Genomic DNA, 17,616 nt, shown 5'->3' with positions numbered 1-17,616 from the left:
AAACAGCATTCTGGACATTTGCTTTCCCCTGTAACCCTATAGCTTAACTCCAGTAGTTGTAGTTGCCACAGTAACACAAAAAGAAAAAAAGTGATTTTGTCACTTGTTAATCAGAAACCACCAGGGGTTCCGCAAAAGAGAAGGGCTAACCTGGCTGGCGTCAAGCCCAGAAGAGGAGCCTTTTGTCTGGGTAAGACATGAGTAGCACAGGGCATATGAGGGTAGACACATGGAGCAGCTGGCAACGAGAAACATCCAGCATGACTGAAAGAGGAACAATAACAGACAGAAACAGTGGACAGTGGGAAAAGCATACACTAGACAAATTCAAGAAATGAGAACAAGAGACAGAAGGAGATTTAAGAATGACAGACAATGACAGTAACAAGGGGGGAAAAAACAAAAAGAGACAGAAAATGAAGACATGCAAAAGGCAAGAGTAAAGAGAGGGAATCAAAAGGTGTTGGCAGGCGGTTGCTGTTGAGTCAGCCAGTCTCAGATCTGCCAGGACATAAAAAGCCCTCGACTTTGCTCAAGTCTCTCAGTGCAACACTCACTCACTTGACACACAGTCGCTCTATTCACCTGCTGTCACCCACAAACAAATAAACACTTGATGAAGAGAGTGGGAAAAGCCAAGAGGGGAGGAGATTCCCTCCACTTCACTGTGTGGGTGTCTTAAGATCGGCTCAAAAATCAGGAAAGGATTGTTTAAACTACAAGAAATGGCACTCTATTACATATAAAAGTGAGCTTTGAAGCTATTTCGACTGTAACACGATGATGAGAGAATAACAGGCTGCTGCATTCAAACTGTTGGTCATCAATCAGCACAACTGGATCTGACATGGTTGATGACAGTGTTTGTAGAAGCACAATAGCAGACCATCAATAATAAAAAATGGTGGCGTTGTGCCAGCTGTTCATAAATATAACAACATCTAAAACTTTTTTTTTTTTAACAAAAGAATGTCATTTATACAAACTGTCTATTCAAACAGCTATCTCCCACTGAAAGCTTCAATAAGAAAAAGACATCAGTTGGTCCTTTCCCACAATTTTTATGCTGAATTTGAGCTGATGATATTAATGCTGCATAAAAAAAAGAAATTTTAAATATAGAAGAGAACCTTCCTTTAGTAACTGAAGTACTGTGAATAAGGTAAATTGTGAAATATTGAGAACATTGAAAAAAAGCAAGGACAGTAAAAGGTATACTTAGCAGCAATGTGTGTAACTTTTCCTGTACATGTTAAATACTTCATCTTTTATTCATTAAGCATGCTGTGATCCAAATTCAAGTTAATTTAGCCAATACAACCAGGGCAGAAAGATCCCCAAAACATGAAAGACTTAAAATGTTGATTTTATTAAAAGATACATAAAAACTGAACATTCCACATAATTAAATGGGACTGAGTTTGTGTTCTCCAGTGCATCTTTAACAAAATCACAATGAAATTTTAGCTGTGTGAGCTCACTTCACTCCCACTACTTTTACTGTTGCTGTAGCCTCTTTTAGACACACACTGTTTAGTTCAGAAAGTGATTTTGGGCGATGGTGAGTCAATTTATTGAACAACTAGAGTGGAATGCTTTACAGCAGGCCTCAGTGAACAAGAGGACTTTGTTCTGCATGAGGCTTTTCCTGCACTATATACAGATATAAACAACAGAAGAGGCAGAGATCAGACAGTAAAACATCTACACACATACAAACCACCAGAGGTCTTTATAATGCAGCTTGACTGATGTTTGGTAGCCTTAGGTAAACAGAGCAACAAGAATTTTGGGGGGGAATGACAACCTCAAGGATATTCAGACTTCAAACATCCCTTCAGGTGACATAAGGATGACCTCTTCTACACTCCATGCCAAACAAAGTCAAAATCTACAAAGTTTTCCTTTTGTGTAGAGGAGCTTTGCACGTGTCACTGAGTAATACTGCTTTGGGTTAATGGGGTTACCAGTACTGTTGTACTTGTACTAAAAAGTTGTGTTGCATTTGTTGTGCAGACAGTATATTCAAGTCTTTTTTTTTTCTTCATAGGTATCATTTCTGTCTGTGCAGCAGGAGTGATACAATATACAAGAGTGTTTTTGGTGAATCAATGTGTGACTCATCACTAAGCTGAAAGAATGAATTCATTGTCGTGCCCGATGGTGGTTTTGTTGGTCAACTGATCAAGAAAGGAAGAGAATGCGGAGTGGGTGCTGCAGAAAATTAGAGAAAAAGCTCAGTCCCTCCATATTTTCTCTTTGGTGAGCATGACCATACAATATTATCATTAGTGTCCTAAATACAGTACTTATGGATAAAGAATCCAGCTTTGCAGAACCGCTACAACTATTGGTGCATACGTGTCGATCTGTCATAACATGAACTGAAATTTGTTGTTTTCCTTGAGTTTTCAATGGGGTTGTGTATCGGCTTCTGTAATTTTAACCTTTTTAACATGCCCATATGGTGTTTTTTACATGCTGGACAACTCATAATGATCCAAATAAGCAGTCAACACCATTGCATAGGTTTTCTGTCTTAATGACGGTCTCAGAAACATAGATTTGGACAGACAGGGATTCATACTACTCCCATTAACATGTACAGTGCAGTTTTTTTGCACCATTGTTCTTCCTCTGTTTCCAGTTGTAACATGTATGGCTGGATTGCTCTTACATTCCAACTGGACATTGTGTAATGCAGAGTAGTTATACAGTGTTGAATAGAGTCATACATGAGCAGGTGTCCTCTGGTGTCAGCACTGGAGAATGGTCTGACTGCACCTTATTATCATTCTACTATAGGGGGATAAAACAAGCAACTAAAAAAAGGCTTGTTTCTCTAAACCAGTCAGAATTGTCTTGGCCTAGGATGCAGCAATGGTGCCCTACCAAAATTATATCGTAAGGAATTGTTTTGATGGAACATATGCACATTGGGAGGCTAGCATTGCCAGTAAAATGGTTAATTCACTGTTTGAGGTTGTTGCTATTTTCTGTAGCAAGAGGGACATTAATAAAAACATCTAAAGGCCTACAAAGATCATATTTGTCCTTTAATATTCATATAGGATAAATGTGTGTATGTAGATCAGTGTGTTTTTCTGTCTCAATTCATTTTCAGAGGTCAAAATCTCCTACGACGATGGGAGATGAAGAGCATCAGCAACCATCAATGGGCCATTCTTAAGATTTGCTGTCTCATTTATTTAATCATTCATTTTTACGTGCCACCTTGCCTCTTTCTGGACACAAGTTATATGCTGAAAGACTGAACAGACTGAAAAATATTGGGAAATATTCTCTCTTAACTACCGACATCAAGTTACTTCTTACAGTCATACTGAAAGACACCGGAATGACATGTCTCCCAGTGATTTAATTGAAAGGATAATTATTTTTTCATTTGTCAAGATAATCTCTGTAGACAAGAACTCTTGCAGGGTTATTCGTGAGAATGCAAGACAGCTTTATGATCGTGTTCATTATTATATCCAGACAGATGTGCAGATGACCTGTTTTTTATACTAAGACAACATGGCCTAAAGGGATACACAATTTAACCCGACTTGGGCCAAAAGTAGGTGACGGTAAGACATTAGGAAGAAGAGAAAAAAATACACTCTTACGTATACATTTTCACAACTGTCTACTGTACGTTCTTCTGTTTTAGAGCAGCTGACCACAAGACAGTGCTAAAAGGACACAGCTTCAATTATCAGTCTGCAGAAGGTGGAAAAAATAACAGGAACACATACAATCTAATGCTTTCCAAAACAACACCACCACAAATTACACAAAATCGACCCAGCTTCGACACGCTCTCAACAAAAACTGAAAATAATAGACATCAATTAAGAAAGGTTTATTACAGTTATTACAGTTACAGTTATTACAATAGAGCGCTTCAGTTATTTTGCCTCTTTTTTGAGTCATGCAAACAACAGGATAAAAGTAGGACATACATGCATATTGTAATAAAAACATCTAGCCTGTAAATGAATGCACTGGTAATGTACTATACATGTTCATTACATGCAGTTTTACCCTTGAGGGGAATAGAAGTTTATGGTTGAGTTATCAAGCACACGACCAGCCAAAAGCTTAATACATTTCAAACATGACACAAGAGTGCTACTTAACTTTAAAAAATGGAGTAAATATGAGATTTGTGCCCTGATTCTGCCTGACCTCTGCAACCACTGACTAACTGACTTGTTCATTGAAAGATGTCACATAAAACCACACAATGCGATGAGTTCTGAACAGTCGAGTTAGTTGGACAGTAGTGACTGATGCATTTCATTTCCTGTTTCTGTCATAACCACAGCAGAACAGCCAGGAAGGATTATGTCAGCTGTCTGTTCACTCAAAGTGTTGCATGATTGTTCCTCACAGGGATTGGCAAAAAGGATTTAAGGAGAACAGGCAGAGAAATGTTCAGAGACTGGGATGGAATTTCATATCCAGCCTGAACAGTGCCAAACCATCAATTTCAACTATCAGCACTTCATCAGGTTCAGCAGCAGTACCTTGTCTTCTCTATGCTGCAGCTTGGGGTTATTCTAGCAGAGTAAGAAGTTGCTGCTGATCTGTTTATCTAAGGTAGAGGATTTCAGTAGATCTTAATTAATACATACACCTATTAGGTCCAACATTAATGCCACTGACAGGTGAAGTGAAAAACAGTGATCATCTTGTTACGACGTAATATTCTGCTGAAAACCTTGGATCCTGGCATTCATGTGGATGTTACTGTTAAACGTATCCCCTATGTGAGCATTGTGCCAGATGACACACTCGTCATGGCAACGACACATCTCCACGGCAGCAGTCTCCCCCAGAAGGAAAATGTGCCATGCCAATACTACTCAGTAACAGCTTGAGGCACATGAAAAAGAGCCCAAGGCACTGATATGGCACTTGAAGCTTCCAAGATCCTAAATAGATCCACAGGATGCACCAGAACAAGTCCAATCCATGTAGACCCATCCCTACATCCATACCCAGATCGGTCAAAGCTGCCTAGGTGTCATGAAAGGGACCTATATAATATTAGGAAGATGGTTTTAAAGTCTTTCTCCAGTCATTGATTTAACCCCTAAAAACTAAACTAACTTTTCCGATGTTCCGTTCCTGCCTTAAAATGACTTAGATGCAACTCTACACCATTGTTTCTTCTACAATGTATGGATCTACATTTCCCCTTCTTCTAGCTACATCCACCAAACTGCCGTTCACTGCAGCTCAAGCACATCAGTTCACCTACAGCACTGCTCAAACACTGTAAAACTACTCAACACTACACAGTGGCAATATTAAGCTAATATCACCATGCTGAAGAAGAATAATGATACTGAATGAATCGCTCTGCATGTTGACCAGACTAATTTCTTATTTTTTGTTATGTGTGAAACCCTGAAAGTCTGAATCTGCATTTATGAGATTGTCATCAGTACACCGCAGCAATGGCATTAGCTGTTTATTTCTCTCATAGTGTGTCCTCTAACATATAAAGACAGAATATGGATAAAAAAATAATTGATTTCCACCAAGGGGATGGTATTATATATATATATATATATATATTAAGTAGTGACACTGGTCAGATACAACCAAAGGAAGGTGGCCATTCAGACACAACTGACACAGCTTGCACAGTGTCTTTGTACGCTAAAGCAGCACAACTGTCTTATGGAAAGGCGTGAAAATGTTTTGTTAATGTTCTATTACTTTTTACCAGAGTAAATAAATCTGTGACCAATGAAGTATGTTGTAACTGAACCAAAATTAAGTTCAGCATAGCTGCAGTTCTCTGCAAATAAGTGAAAGGCAACAAAAGTTATGCATTATGGATTCATTTGTTTAATATAATATGAATTACATATGACCTACTTGTCTTTTTTTTTAATATTGACAACATGATTATAGAAAAATACCATCAAATATGAAAAAAACACAACACAAACAGCATTTTTAGACTATTGATCCCACATACTGTATGCATGCTCTTGATGTCAGAATAATGCGTCATCCACACAGAACTGTCAGTATGTGCTGTGACACATGATGAAAATATCTGCAAAGCCGGATCCAAATACGCTTGTTTTCCACAGACACACTCCGTTCAGTCTTGCCCATTTAGTTCCACCTACCTCCTGCAGACTCGACATGCCTGCCCATCAGTAAATTAATTCTAATTTACTTTGTGTCCATGACAGTTTAAGCTGTCTAGGTTCATTGCTTCTGACCTTAACACATGGAAGTGTCCGCCCACTTTAGACTAAAGGCCATGCTATTACCCAGCGCACCCACGGTCGGACTGTGCCTGGTTAACATCTGTCTGACCCTCTTAGCAGCTTTGTTGACCTGTTAGGGAACATGTCAGGTGGGAGACACTACTCTTTTATCTCAGGCGCAGTAGGAAAAGCCCATTAATGATGCCTTTGTTCTATTCAAACGGGCCCAGTAGGTCATGGCAGTGTGGTACTAGGACCCTGAAACTGAAGCAGCTAAATGGAATTTAATCATCGTTAATTTAATTTATTATACCTGTGCTTACCTACAGTGACAGGTCAAAATGTCCTCTTAAAACTAAAAACGGTTTCTGTTATTGGTTTGGAAAGTTTGGTGACCTCACAGCAGAGATTTATTCACCAGGGATGAATAAGTAAAATAACTAAGAGCAGTTGTGTGGCTTAGAAATGAACAGTCAGAAACCTAAACTAATATTAACCATATTTCTTTTTCGTATTGTATAACAGTAGACTACAGAGCAGAGAGCGTAACACGGTAGCACAGACAGAGCTGTATTTACTGGGTCAAATGCTTCACTTCAGATCAAGTGGATGTGAGCCTTGGGTCAGTGTTACCCTTCAGAGCAAGCAGATGTCTGGCATGGGCATCTCCAGCATGGATGCACTTTCCAACACATTATCTCACATCATCACAAACTCACAAAATAATTCAAACACAGCATTGATTCGCAGAAATATATGTTAAAAAAAAAAAAACAACTCCACCTCCCCCCACATCCACATCCAGCCCCTCCAATATAAGTTAATCACGTAGTGTATATTTTAATCTGCTGATTTAAAGGCACAGCATGCCATCTGGAAAAGCTTGGCAGTGTTTATGTAAGGCTGTACAGTGCGCCTGGGTCCCCATTCGTCCATTATGGAAAGTGAAACTAATGTGTGTATGATGCAGATGACACACTTTTTAAGCGCAAACCACGTCGGGGCTCTGCTATTTTTTGCTTTCACGCATATACAGACCACCTGACCCACATTGTAAGCTCGTTGGAAGGGAAGTGCATTAGCCATGGTCAAAAACACACACACGTACGTGTCACCGTGGGTCAGCTGTCACCACTGACACACTCTCCGCGAGCCAAAAAAGCAGAGCTGAGGCAGTTTCTCTTTCTAATTTTTCTATATCAGTGATGATATACAGACAGAGAAAATGTGATTCGTTAATTACAAGACTAAGTACGGTTAATCCAAATAGATTTATTCTGCTGCTTTAAGCATTTTAGACAACTTGAAAGAGCAGCATATTAACACAGTGATTTTGTGTTTTATTTTCTCTCTCTCAATTATTCATATTCCAGCTGCAAATTTTCATTCTACAAACCTACAGAAAAGGGTCTGGATACATGCGAAGTATAAGTGCGTATACTGCTTACATGTAGTATTATGTGAGTAGAAAAGAATTTAAACTGTGCACAAAACTAGAGTAGCTTAAAAGCGGTTCCTAACACGGCAATATAAAATGTGTCCTGAAAATCAACACTAATTGCTCGGTCACACCTTATCGCAGAAAATGTTGTTTAGCTGCCATTCATGCACATTTCAGCCTCTCAACTCATGTTGAGCAAAGTTAAGATGGCAGCCTTTTTTATTGTGGCCTTACAGTGTAATTAGCTGTCAACGCTCAGCGGATTGGTTTTGTTGTGGACGCAGAAAGCCTGAATGGAGCAAGAGGAAATTCTGTCTGGAACACAATGGTACTAGAAAGTAAATCGAAGCATGACTCCTGACAATCTTATTTACAGAAAATTCACCTCTTTTTTTCTGCTGTGGACATATTTTAGCATATATTCTGTGTATTCTGCGTAAAAATAAAAGCAGATAATAAAACTCAGTAAAATCACTTCATTGTTAGTTTTGGTCTTTTCCTGAGATTTGTTGACTAAATAGGTTTCCACATAGACTGTATCCCCAAAAGTCAGCAATATTTCCTTCTCATTAGGTCAGATTGTTGCTGCATCATGTGTAGATGAGCTACTAGCTTCGTAGTATCACATAATTCGGCCACCAGGGATTTGTCCTGGCACTGCCCGGACTCAGAAATGGCACAGGTCTCTGTGTGACGGATTAGTGAGACACTGATCCAAACAGCGCACCTCTGGTGAGAGTCTGTGCACATTAGCACGGATTAACTAGCAGACCAGCAAAAGACTTGTTTCAACAGACACAAAAAGAATAAAGTTAGACAGTCTTTCAGAGTAGATATGGGATTATAGCATAGTGCCAGTGTGACAGCTAACATGCGTTGTCTTTGAGGCCAAGAACAGCTCAACAGATATTTTTGTTCTCAGCTTCAGGTCAGATCAGTTCTTAAAACAATTGTGCATTCAGCCTGGTTTGCCAAAATTACCTTAAAAAGGTCTGTACTAGAATGCAAATGAACAAGTACTGTGTGATCTTTGTGCATTTTCTCAACGAGAAAGTACTTCAGATGTGTGATGTGCAATGCTTTGCTGGGAAGTGAAAACTAGATGGGCATTTAAACTTTCTTTTAACTCTGAATTTGAATTCTCAGCTTTTTCTAGAAGTATCTTTTCAGCTCTAACAGAATAAAATCGAACCTAAACTAAATAATTCCATGTCCCCATGACGGACTGTTTATCAGTCCATCCGTTTTTTATTCTCAACCATCACCTGCTTAAACTTAACACCTGGGTAATATAAAGTGATGGGGGCTATAATGAATACTGCATATTTTGTAATATTCTTAATACATTATGTTAGACAAATTAAAACTTTACATAATTTGCATCTAAAACACATTGTGTCTCAGGCTTGTTCAACTGTATTGCTGGTGAAAGACTGCAAGCTGACCTGCATCCCCTTAACACAGGGTTCAAAAATACTGCCTACCTAAACAGTGCTTACCATGATTTCCCTATGCACTGCACAAAACAATATACAAACAATTGAACCAGTCAAACACACACTGCCAGCTACCACTCATATTGAGCAGCACCTTAAGAGCCCTACTGGGCCCCACAAATATGACTATGAGTTTGAAATGAACATAAAATGCTAATAAGTTCCCACCCACTGATAATCCCCTAATCTTGTCTTTCATATCAACTGTCAACTTTTAACTGAACATAAAGTGGCAAAATACTGTCAGGACACAACAAAACAAAGTGAAGGATCTCAAAAAGTGCTGCTGTGAGACTCAATACAGTTAGACAAGAGACATCATGATATGCAGCAAAATGATGAACTGGCCTTGAATCCAAAGCATTACAAGACCACGGTGAGCCTGCCAAGCTCTCATTATGCTTCTACTCACTCCTGGTATTTCAGGGTCTCCATTAATAATACACTGAACTGTATACACTGCAAATCTTGGACTTCTGCCGGACAGCAGTACGTGTTACAACAAACTGTTTGTTCACTAAAAGGCTTCTTGCATTTTGCGACAGCGCCAGGAAACAGCAAAGATGAAAAGAGAACTAACAGAGAAATAACAAAGATGCAGGGGTGGAAAAAGAAACGGGGACATCTGATGAGACACAGAGGCCCATGGATAAAAATACAGGTGAGATGGGGAAGTGTGAAATGAAAATGACAGAGTAAAGACTCACGGATAATCAAAAACGCATGAACAATCAGTGTGAAAGACACAACATATAAATGGACGTGGACAGGAGGGGGAGAGAGAGGCTGGACGGACGCACATGGAGGGAGATTGTAATGAATGAGGTTTGGTCATTTCCATGTTAGTGCATGTCATGCTGCAGCAGTGCCTCCATGGCCTACATTCTGCCAGCTGGCAACACACAAGTGCATGCATGAGTATGCAGCCTCCACTCACACACAGCGATCAGATGAGACAGTAGTGGGGCAGTATTGCCAGTGGGAAAGACGAAAACATTCTACAAAACACAACCAAGCATGCCATTATTTTCTCTCTTTTTTTTTGCCATGACATCTTGTGAAATTAATGATCTTGAAACTTCCTGCGCTGCTTTTCGGGAGCAACTGTTTTGGGTATTTGCGTTCTAGTTAAACACCTTCCAGCCAATCAGCACAAACAACTAGAAAGAGCTGCTTGAATATGAGTCAGGATCCCCTCATGCAAGCGTTGTAATGGTTTGCTGCTGGCTGAGTCTTGTCCAACGTGATACCTCTGTCCCAGTTCCATCCACAGAAGCATAAAACTAATTTTAAAGTTGCATGAGGCAGATTAGCCCAGTTCAGCCAAGCAGTGTAAATTGGGATGGGTTAGCTAACATCTTATGATATCACCATCATAACCCAGAATGGAACTATGTGAACAGGCAAAGAGGGGGAAAAGTCGGTGTCAGTGAGGTGGAGGGGGGAATAAAGAGCATGTGGGAGTATGGTGTATGTCACTGTGTGCTGATGGGAAAGATTTGTCCATATGTGTGCGAAAAGATCGGGTTACACTGATAGTAGGTAATCCATTGAATGGGTACGCTAAGCTCCTTATGGGGTCTCCCACGGAAAACAATTGCGACCAATTTAGCCCAGCAGGAGAAAATTAGATGACAACCGACAGACTAAAAAGCAGTGGGCGCACACAGCAACAAAGAGCGATTTAAAGTAACATCAGCAAGCATAAAAGCACACAGAAGGGAAATACAGGGACAGAAGAAGATAACAAGACAATAAGGATGAATCAGTGAAGAACTCGGGGGGAGACAGAAGAAAAAAGTCAGGAGAGAACACATCTGCAAAACAAACCACTTTTGATCACAAATATTCTGCTTTGCAACGCAACATGCAACATCCAGCTGTGCAGTGAGTACAGTCAAGTATGATAACGCAGACATAGTACTCACCTAGTCTAGGCTGCCCTTATGGCTGGCACAGAGAAGCATAACTCCAAGACACACACACCACCACCACCAACTAGTGAGTGCAAACATAAGTAGGAAGAGATGGAGCACTCAAAGAGAAAAGGAAAAACACAGCAGATTTCCAAACCCAATGTGTCTGTGTGCAGGTGTGTGTGCAGGTGTGTGTGTGAGTTGGGTGGGTGTGTGTCAGTGTGTAAAGGGGAGATCCACTCTAGCAGCGAATGCACTGGGAGAGCTCCGTCTCTCTCTCTCTCTGTGGAGACTGTGACGCGTCAGGGTTTCATCCAGACCCCTCCCTCCCTCCCTCCCTCCCTCCCTCCCTCCCTCCCTTCATCCCTCCCTTCATCCCTGCCACACACTCTCTCTGTCTTTCCCCTCATTCGCTCTCCCAATCCCTCGCTCTTTTTCCCCTCTCTTAATCCCTCGTTTCCCCAGTGGCCCCGCCTCCCAATCTGAAGACTGATAAAGACTCAGAGCCAGGAGCCTACTGCACACAAACATGGGAGAATATAAAGAAAATTGCATGTTTTTACAGGACTTAAGTTGGGCTGTGTTTTGACAGTTTCCATTGGATCGCACCATCTGAAATCATCAGCAGCCTTCCGCTCAACCATCTCGGATTTGCTTGAAACTACGAAAATATAAAATAGTATTTGGATTACACTATGTAGCAATATTACAGATTTTGTGATACAACATGTCATAACTGCTCATTGAGTTCTGAAAGTTCAATGAAAATAATTTTCTTCTCATGTTTGTGATTAAGTGTTTCATATTGAAAAGTTTTCTACATGTATTGTTTTCTAATATTGTGACATGCAAATACACATGGTTCAGAAAAACATTACAAGTTGACTTCTGCATTATCAGTTTTTTTGTTAATGTGTGCTCAAACATGGGTCTATTTATGACAGCCTTCATTTTTCCCATATTCCAACCCACCCATAATCAATGCCTGTCTGATCTACATGTACAATATTACAAATTTTGAATAAATGACATGATGAGCAGTTTTAATTTTGACAGCAAATTCTGATTTAGTCTTAACCTTTTGAATAACACACCATTTAGTTTTGGTCACATTTTAGTAATCTGAAAACTTTTAGCCCTAGTCTAGTTTTAGTCGACTAAATATAATAAAAGTTTTAGTCTTAGTCTAGTCTTAAGTCTTTTAGTCTTACTCTAGTTTTTGTAGATCAAATATTAGCAGATTGTAGTCAACTAAATCCACAGTGGATTTACTTGACTAAATGTTCCTCCAGAATATCTTGTCATTAGAAATATCCATCAGGCTGTTATGGAATGGTATTAAGGTTTGAATATGCAATACAGACACAGATTTAACAGTTGTAATACAAAACATGTATTTTATTTTATCTTAATGTCAAAAACATGACCATGGCTTTCCAAATACGACAACTTGTCATAAGTGAAGTGTGACCAGATGTGAATTCTTCGTTTTCGTCCCAGACCTAGCTCAGACATTTCTGTTGTTTATGAGACATGCCGTTGCACTCGGACCGGGTGCACTGCAAAACGTTCACGTGTTGCTAACGAGTCAAGTCAACTGAAATCAACCAGAGCTGTGCAACTAACATAACTAAATATAATGTAAACAACCTAACTGTTGCGAAAGCGTCCTGCAAACTGTGCAAAGTTTAGAATGGCTCTACGGCTTCCGCATAGATCAATCTATCCTCAAAAGATTCGCTCTGATTGGATTTCTTCCCAACTTGCAAACAAAAAGAGCAGTTCTGATTGGATCTCTTCTCCATTCGCCCTGCCCTCACATTTTCATTTCGTTTTAATCCGAACTCGTTGATGAATATTTTTCGGCAGCGTCTTCGCCAACGAAATTGACACTGATGATGAGAAATAACTGAAAATCTAAGTCCTTTATCTTTAATAGTTCCTGAGATGTTGTCATCCAAGCAGAGCCCCAAACTTCACTGTGGTAAAAATAATAATAAAATAATAAAATCATGACCAAGTAGGTCATGGATACTTTTTTTGATTATCTCAGAAATTTTTTGATATATCAATCTAAAATGTCACCAATATCTTTATAACTATCCATATTTTAAGTGATAAAAATAGTTGAGTTGAAAAATGTGACCATTTGAGATGGAATGACTGTCAGAGAATTAATGTAATTTGGGTTTCATTACTTTGTAAAACTTTTACGGTCATTGGGTTTTCACAAATTGATTTTTAGTACAGCAGGATATCATTTGAAAATTTTGACATCAGTGGTAATATCCCTAACTTCTACCCACACAGAATTTCATCACTGATACCAAGACAATACATATTTCGAAACCTTAGTTTAGGGAACATTTATATGTTTTGTTGGACCTTTCCAGCAAATATCTGTTTGTTTTTACTATGTTACCTTCTCCATATGGTGTTGTTTTTCATATGCTAGAAGTTACCTTGAGCGAAAGAAGCAGTCAACACCACATTAAAATTGTAGTGTACTGATTACAGTCTCACAAACACTGATTCAGACTTCTGGGGACCAACCCTGTCTACTGGTGGGCTGGGGGTACATCAATGTCAAATGAACCTGAATAAAACATAGCCTGAAGACACATTTAGGTCTCCTAATTTAAATTAAAAATATCTCAAAGAACAAGCAAACAAGAATCTGAACAACAACTAGATGCTGCTGCTCTAATGTTCATCTTCACCACATCAACCTGATTAATGATTAACTGATCTCACCAATGCTGTGGTGATTGTGTTGTGTGGGCACTTTAAGATGCTTCTTCGTCCCCAGCTCTTCCCCAAGTAGGTAGTACCATCCACGAACCTCCTGGAGAACACACACACACACACACGAAGATTGACTGTATTTGTGTGTTATACATGTGAACATGTGTGCCTGAATGCTGACTTCCAGCTTGGAGATTCAACCTAATGAGAACTACTAAAATTAAAATGAATCATCTATGTGACAGCATAAACACATTGTACAGAAACTCACAAGCACAGAGTTTGTTTGTTGCTTCAGGGCTGCAAACACTGAACGCACACACCCTCTCAATGCTTATCCCAGCAGCTGATGCCCCGACTTCTGCACGCCTGCCTTGTGAGCCAGATGGTGTGTACGTCAGTGTGTGTGTGCGCATTGTGTTGTGTATTTGCAACATGTGTGTTAAATAAAACCGTGCAGGCTGAGGCAGAGGGACTGCAATTTGTAATCCCAATGATGTGGACACGGAGTTGGAAACAAGACTATGACAGCGGCGTCTGCCATCATTTCACCGTGTCGCACATTCATCCAACGTGCACGCGCACACACTGCCAGCCTCCTCCTTTTGTACTGAATAATGTGACGCTGTGGACAGTGACAATAATCTCCATTTTAAAAGCATCTTATCTGAGTGGACAGATTTCTGCAGGCTGTGGGACAAGGGGTGGGGGGGAGGACAGGCGGGGAACTTGTATAGAAGAAGGGGGGATGGGGAGGGCATATGTCCTGAAAGTCAGGGAGGGATTTATGCCATCGTCCAATACTACCCTGCACATGTGACAAAGGGAGGGGGGTTAAAAAAAAAAAAAAGAGTGGGGCAAAGAGAGCTGTTGGACAGGAGGGAGATGAAAAGGCAAAGCAGGCAATGAAAGAGAAGTAAAAAGGAAGCACTAAAGGGTGCGAACATATGACAAAATCTGACAGGCAAGTAGAGCAGGTTCATAAAAATAACAACTCAAAGGCCGCAAATGAAACAGAGGGGAAGGAAACACTAAAGGGATGGGCTTGGAGGAAGGAATGAATGGAAAAACAACAAGAGAGGTGAATGACGGATGTGGCGAGTAGGATGAAGAGACATAACTCCCCATGACTCAAAGCTAAATCTCCCTCATTAGCATATTAAGCCAATTAAATATTCATCCGGATAAATGTTAAGAGGAAGGGAGCCATAAGCCGGTGTAAAATATAATTTCTTCTTTCTGTTGTTGGCTGGCTTCCCATCGCCGATGTGTTAATTGAAACTACAGAAGAGTTTTTTAAGAGAGGGGTTGGTACATTTGCAGCTGTGTTCAGTTCTGCTCTTCTTATTTTATTGCCAAACACCAGATTAGGAGTTTTATGCCAACTTGTTAATTAGTTTCTCTAAGTGTCATCTTAAAGCCTGGGTCACAAAGTCAAGATTAAAGCAGGTAGGGGGCTTTTACAATTTTGCAGTAATAAACTCCAGAATGTTTAATTTTACCATGTCACAAACTCAGTTACATATTTTCAGTATATAAGAATAATACCACTAATGTATTTAAACCAAACTTGTGTTACTGCACTAACCACGAAAACATGGATTTCCTTTTAAACGTGGTGAAAGAAAAAATATCCCATCTGTAAAGGCAGAGGACAGACAGAAGGATAAATTAGATCTGAATAATTAAACAGTGTAAGGAAAGAGCTAAGACAAGCAGTTATGGGGATATTCTGTGCAGCAGAGGACGACATATTACTTCTAACTCAGCCAAACAGCCCCACTGAACTTTTAGACCTCACATTTATCTGCTATCACCGGGGACAGTTTTGGGAGGACAACTAAGGGCTAGTGTTCTCCTCTCTGCTACAAAGTAGGTGTTTGGATGAGGTGGTGTCACTCTTCGTGTCTGTTTTGTGTTTTTCCTCTCACTCCTCTTTAGCAGTAATAAGCGTATGAAATGTGAAATGCTTTGTCCCCTCAAGAATGTTTACACTCAGTTTCTGGTTATTTTCAGTGCACTGAAAAAAAAAAAGTCGGTTGAATTTACATGTCAAAAAAAATATGTACATCGGTTGCACATAATATCATGTTAAGCAAAAATGATTTAAGTTAAACACATCAAACGATTTCTTACAAAACAAACATGACTTGTGTATGCTAATTAACGAGAAGCATGTGGTTTTCACCCAGCCAATCAGCGAAGATCACTCTACGCTATAGCACACTACATCGTGGCATTTGACCAATCAGCAGAACTGACGCTTTTCTCTAAAGTTGGAAAAAGACTGGCTGGCGGCTCGGTCCTCTTCCATATCTGCAGTCAAAAAGTCAAAACTATCCGTGGTTAGTTGACGAAACTCACATTTTATGGTTGAGTAGTTGTGCTAAATGATGATATATGCATTTCTTGGATTTTTTTTTTTTTTAACCACAAACTGGCAAGGAACCATAAATGTAACTTCATTAACCTTGAATTTCAACATGAAAATTACAAATTTTGAAAAATGTCACAAAAGTAAAAAAAAAAAAAAAAAAAAAAAAAAGTCATGTCCTCCAATAACACTCTGGGGTTGAAATATTGAAAGTCAAGCATTCTGGAGTTAAACTTGCATTACATCCTCTCTTCGCTACTACAGGCTCTGCCTTAAATGTGACGTAATGCAACCAGAGGAAAACCCTCTGTGGCTGCAGGTGGCCGCTGTCGGTTATTGCCCCCCTCCAGCCACCGATTTAGGCGGCTAACGGTAAACTTCACGGTTCTACATATCGGGAAAAAAACCCTACTGGACTAACACTTCAAAGAATTTAACACTATAGAACATATGTTATATGTACACATTTTAAACTTTCAACAATGTAACTTATTCATTTGTTCGATGTTACTAACAAATTAAAACTTTTTGAGCTGTATGAAACAATGAGTCTGTAACAATGATGTCTGACTGTGACAAACATTTAGTACGATTTAATTACTTTTACCTTGTAGGGAGCTCCTCAGATCAGACATTTTACATCCCACCCATCAAATTTCAAGTAATCCATGTACAAAATACTAAAACATGTAGTTGTGTAAATTTACTTGTCTTGAGATCGAATCTAAAATAAAAAAAAAAACTAGGAGAAAAGAATATTTGAAAACATTTTTTTCAAATGCCAAATAAGTCTGGAGTTCCCCCTAAAATGTTATTTTTCTCTTGTCCCACCCTAGTAATGACCAAACTGAACATCAAATAAAACAGGTAAAATGAAATTTAAATCTCTTTTTTGGCATTATTTTTTTTTTCATTGATGTCTCTTGTAATTGTGGGAACATTTTTTTTAAACTTAACATTTTAAATAATTATTATGCATGGAACGTGTGTCCCACAACAACCCTGTTAGCATAACTTTTTTAGCTGGTAGAAGAAGAAAACAGTGATTCACATGATACGCTGGAATTAACATCATCAAACAGTCTCCCAAAAGAATGGGTAGAGCAAAGTTATGTCCTTTCCTCTATTTTTCATATTTTCTTAACATTATCATCCTTGATTGAATGCCTCACTCTACCTCATGCAACTCTGTTATGCATATTATAAGGAAAAGACAAACTCTTTTTACTTTTTTCCATCAGTAAGTTTGTCCTCTTGGTCAGCAGTAACAACTAGCTAAATATCTCGCTTCTACTCCTGAGTAAAAGCTAACATCAGCACGGATTAGCAACCCTATTACTGCGACTCGAGTAGGGTTAGCAAACAACAAAACATGGAATAAAAATGGTACCATTGATGTGTAAGC

General features: G+C 39.3%; 1 protein-coding gene across 3 annotated transcripts in view; it reads right to left on the bottom strand.

The window, feature by feature from the left end:
* rgs3a (regulator of G protein signaling 3a) overlaps positions 1–17,616 on the bottom strand; it is a 164,073-nt gene that overhangs the window by 125,240 nt on the left and 21,217 nt on the right. The window contains exon 7 of one of the 3 annotated variants that reach the window (XM_023287277.3): positions 13,847–13,937. In XM_023287277.3, the coding sequence (XP_023143045.2) occupies positions 13,847–13,937 (91 nt within the window). Of the gene's footprint in view, positions 1–150; positions 238–11,104; positions 11,238–13,846; positions 13,938–17,616 lie in introns of those variants that run through there. The other 2 variants (XM_023287280.3, XM_055019248.1) reach the window with 2 other exon arrangements.

The sequence above is a fragment of the Amphiprion ocellaris genome, chromosome 17, assembly GCF_022539595.1.
Source record: "Amphiprion ocellaris isolate individual 3 ecotype Okinawa chromosome 17, ASM2253959v1, whole genome shotgun sequence".
Classification (NCBI taxonomy): domain Eukaryota; kingdom Metazoa; phylum Chordata; class Actinopteri; family Pomacentridae; genus Amphiprion; species Amphiprion ocellaris.
This window is presented reverse-complemented; position numbering and strand designations above follow the sequence as displayed.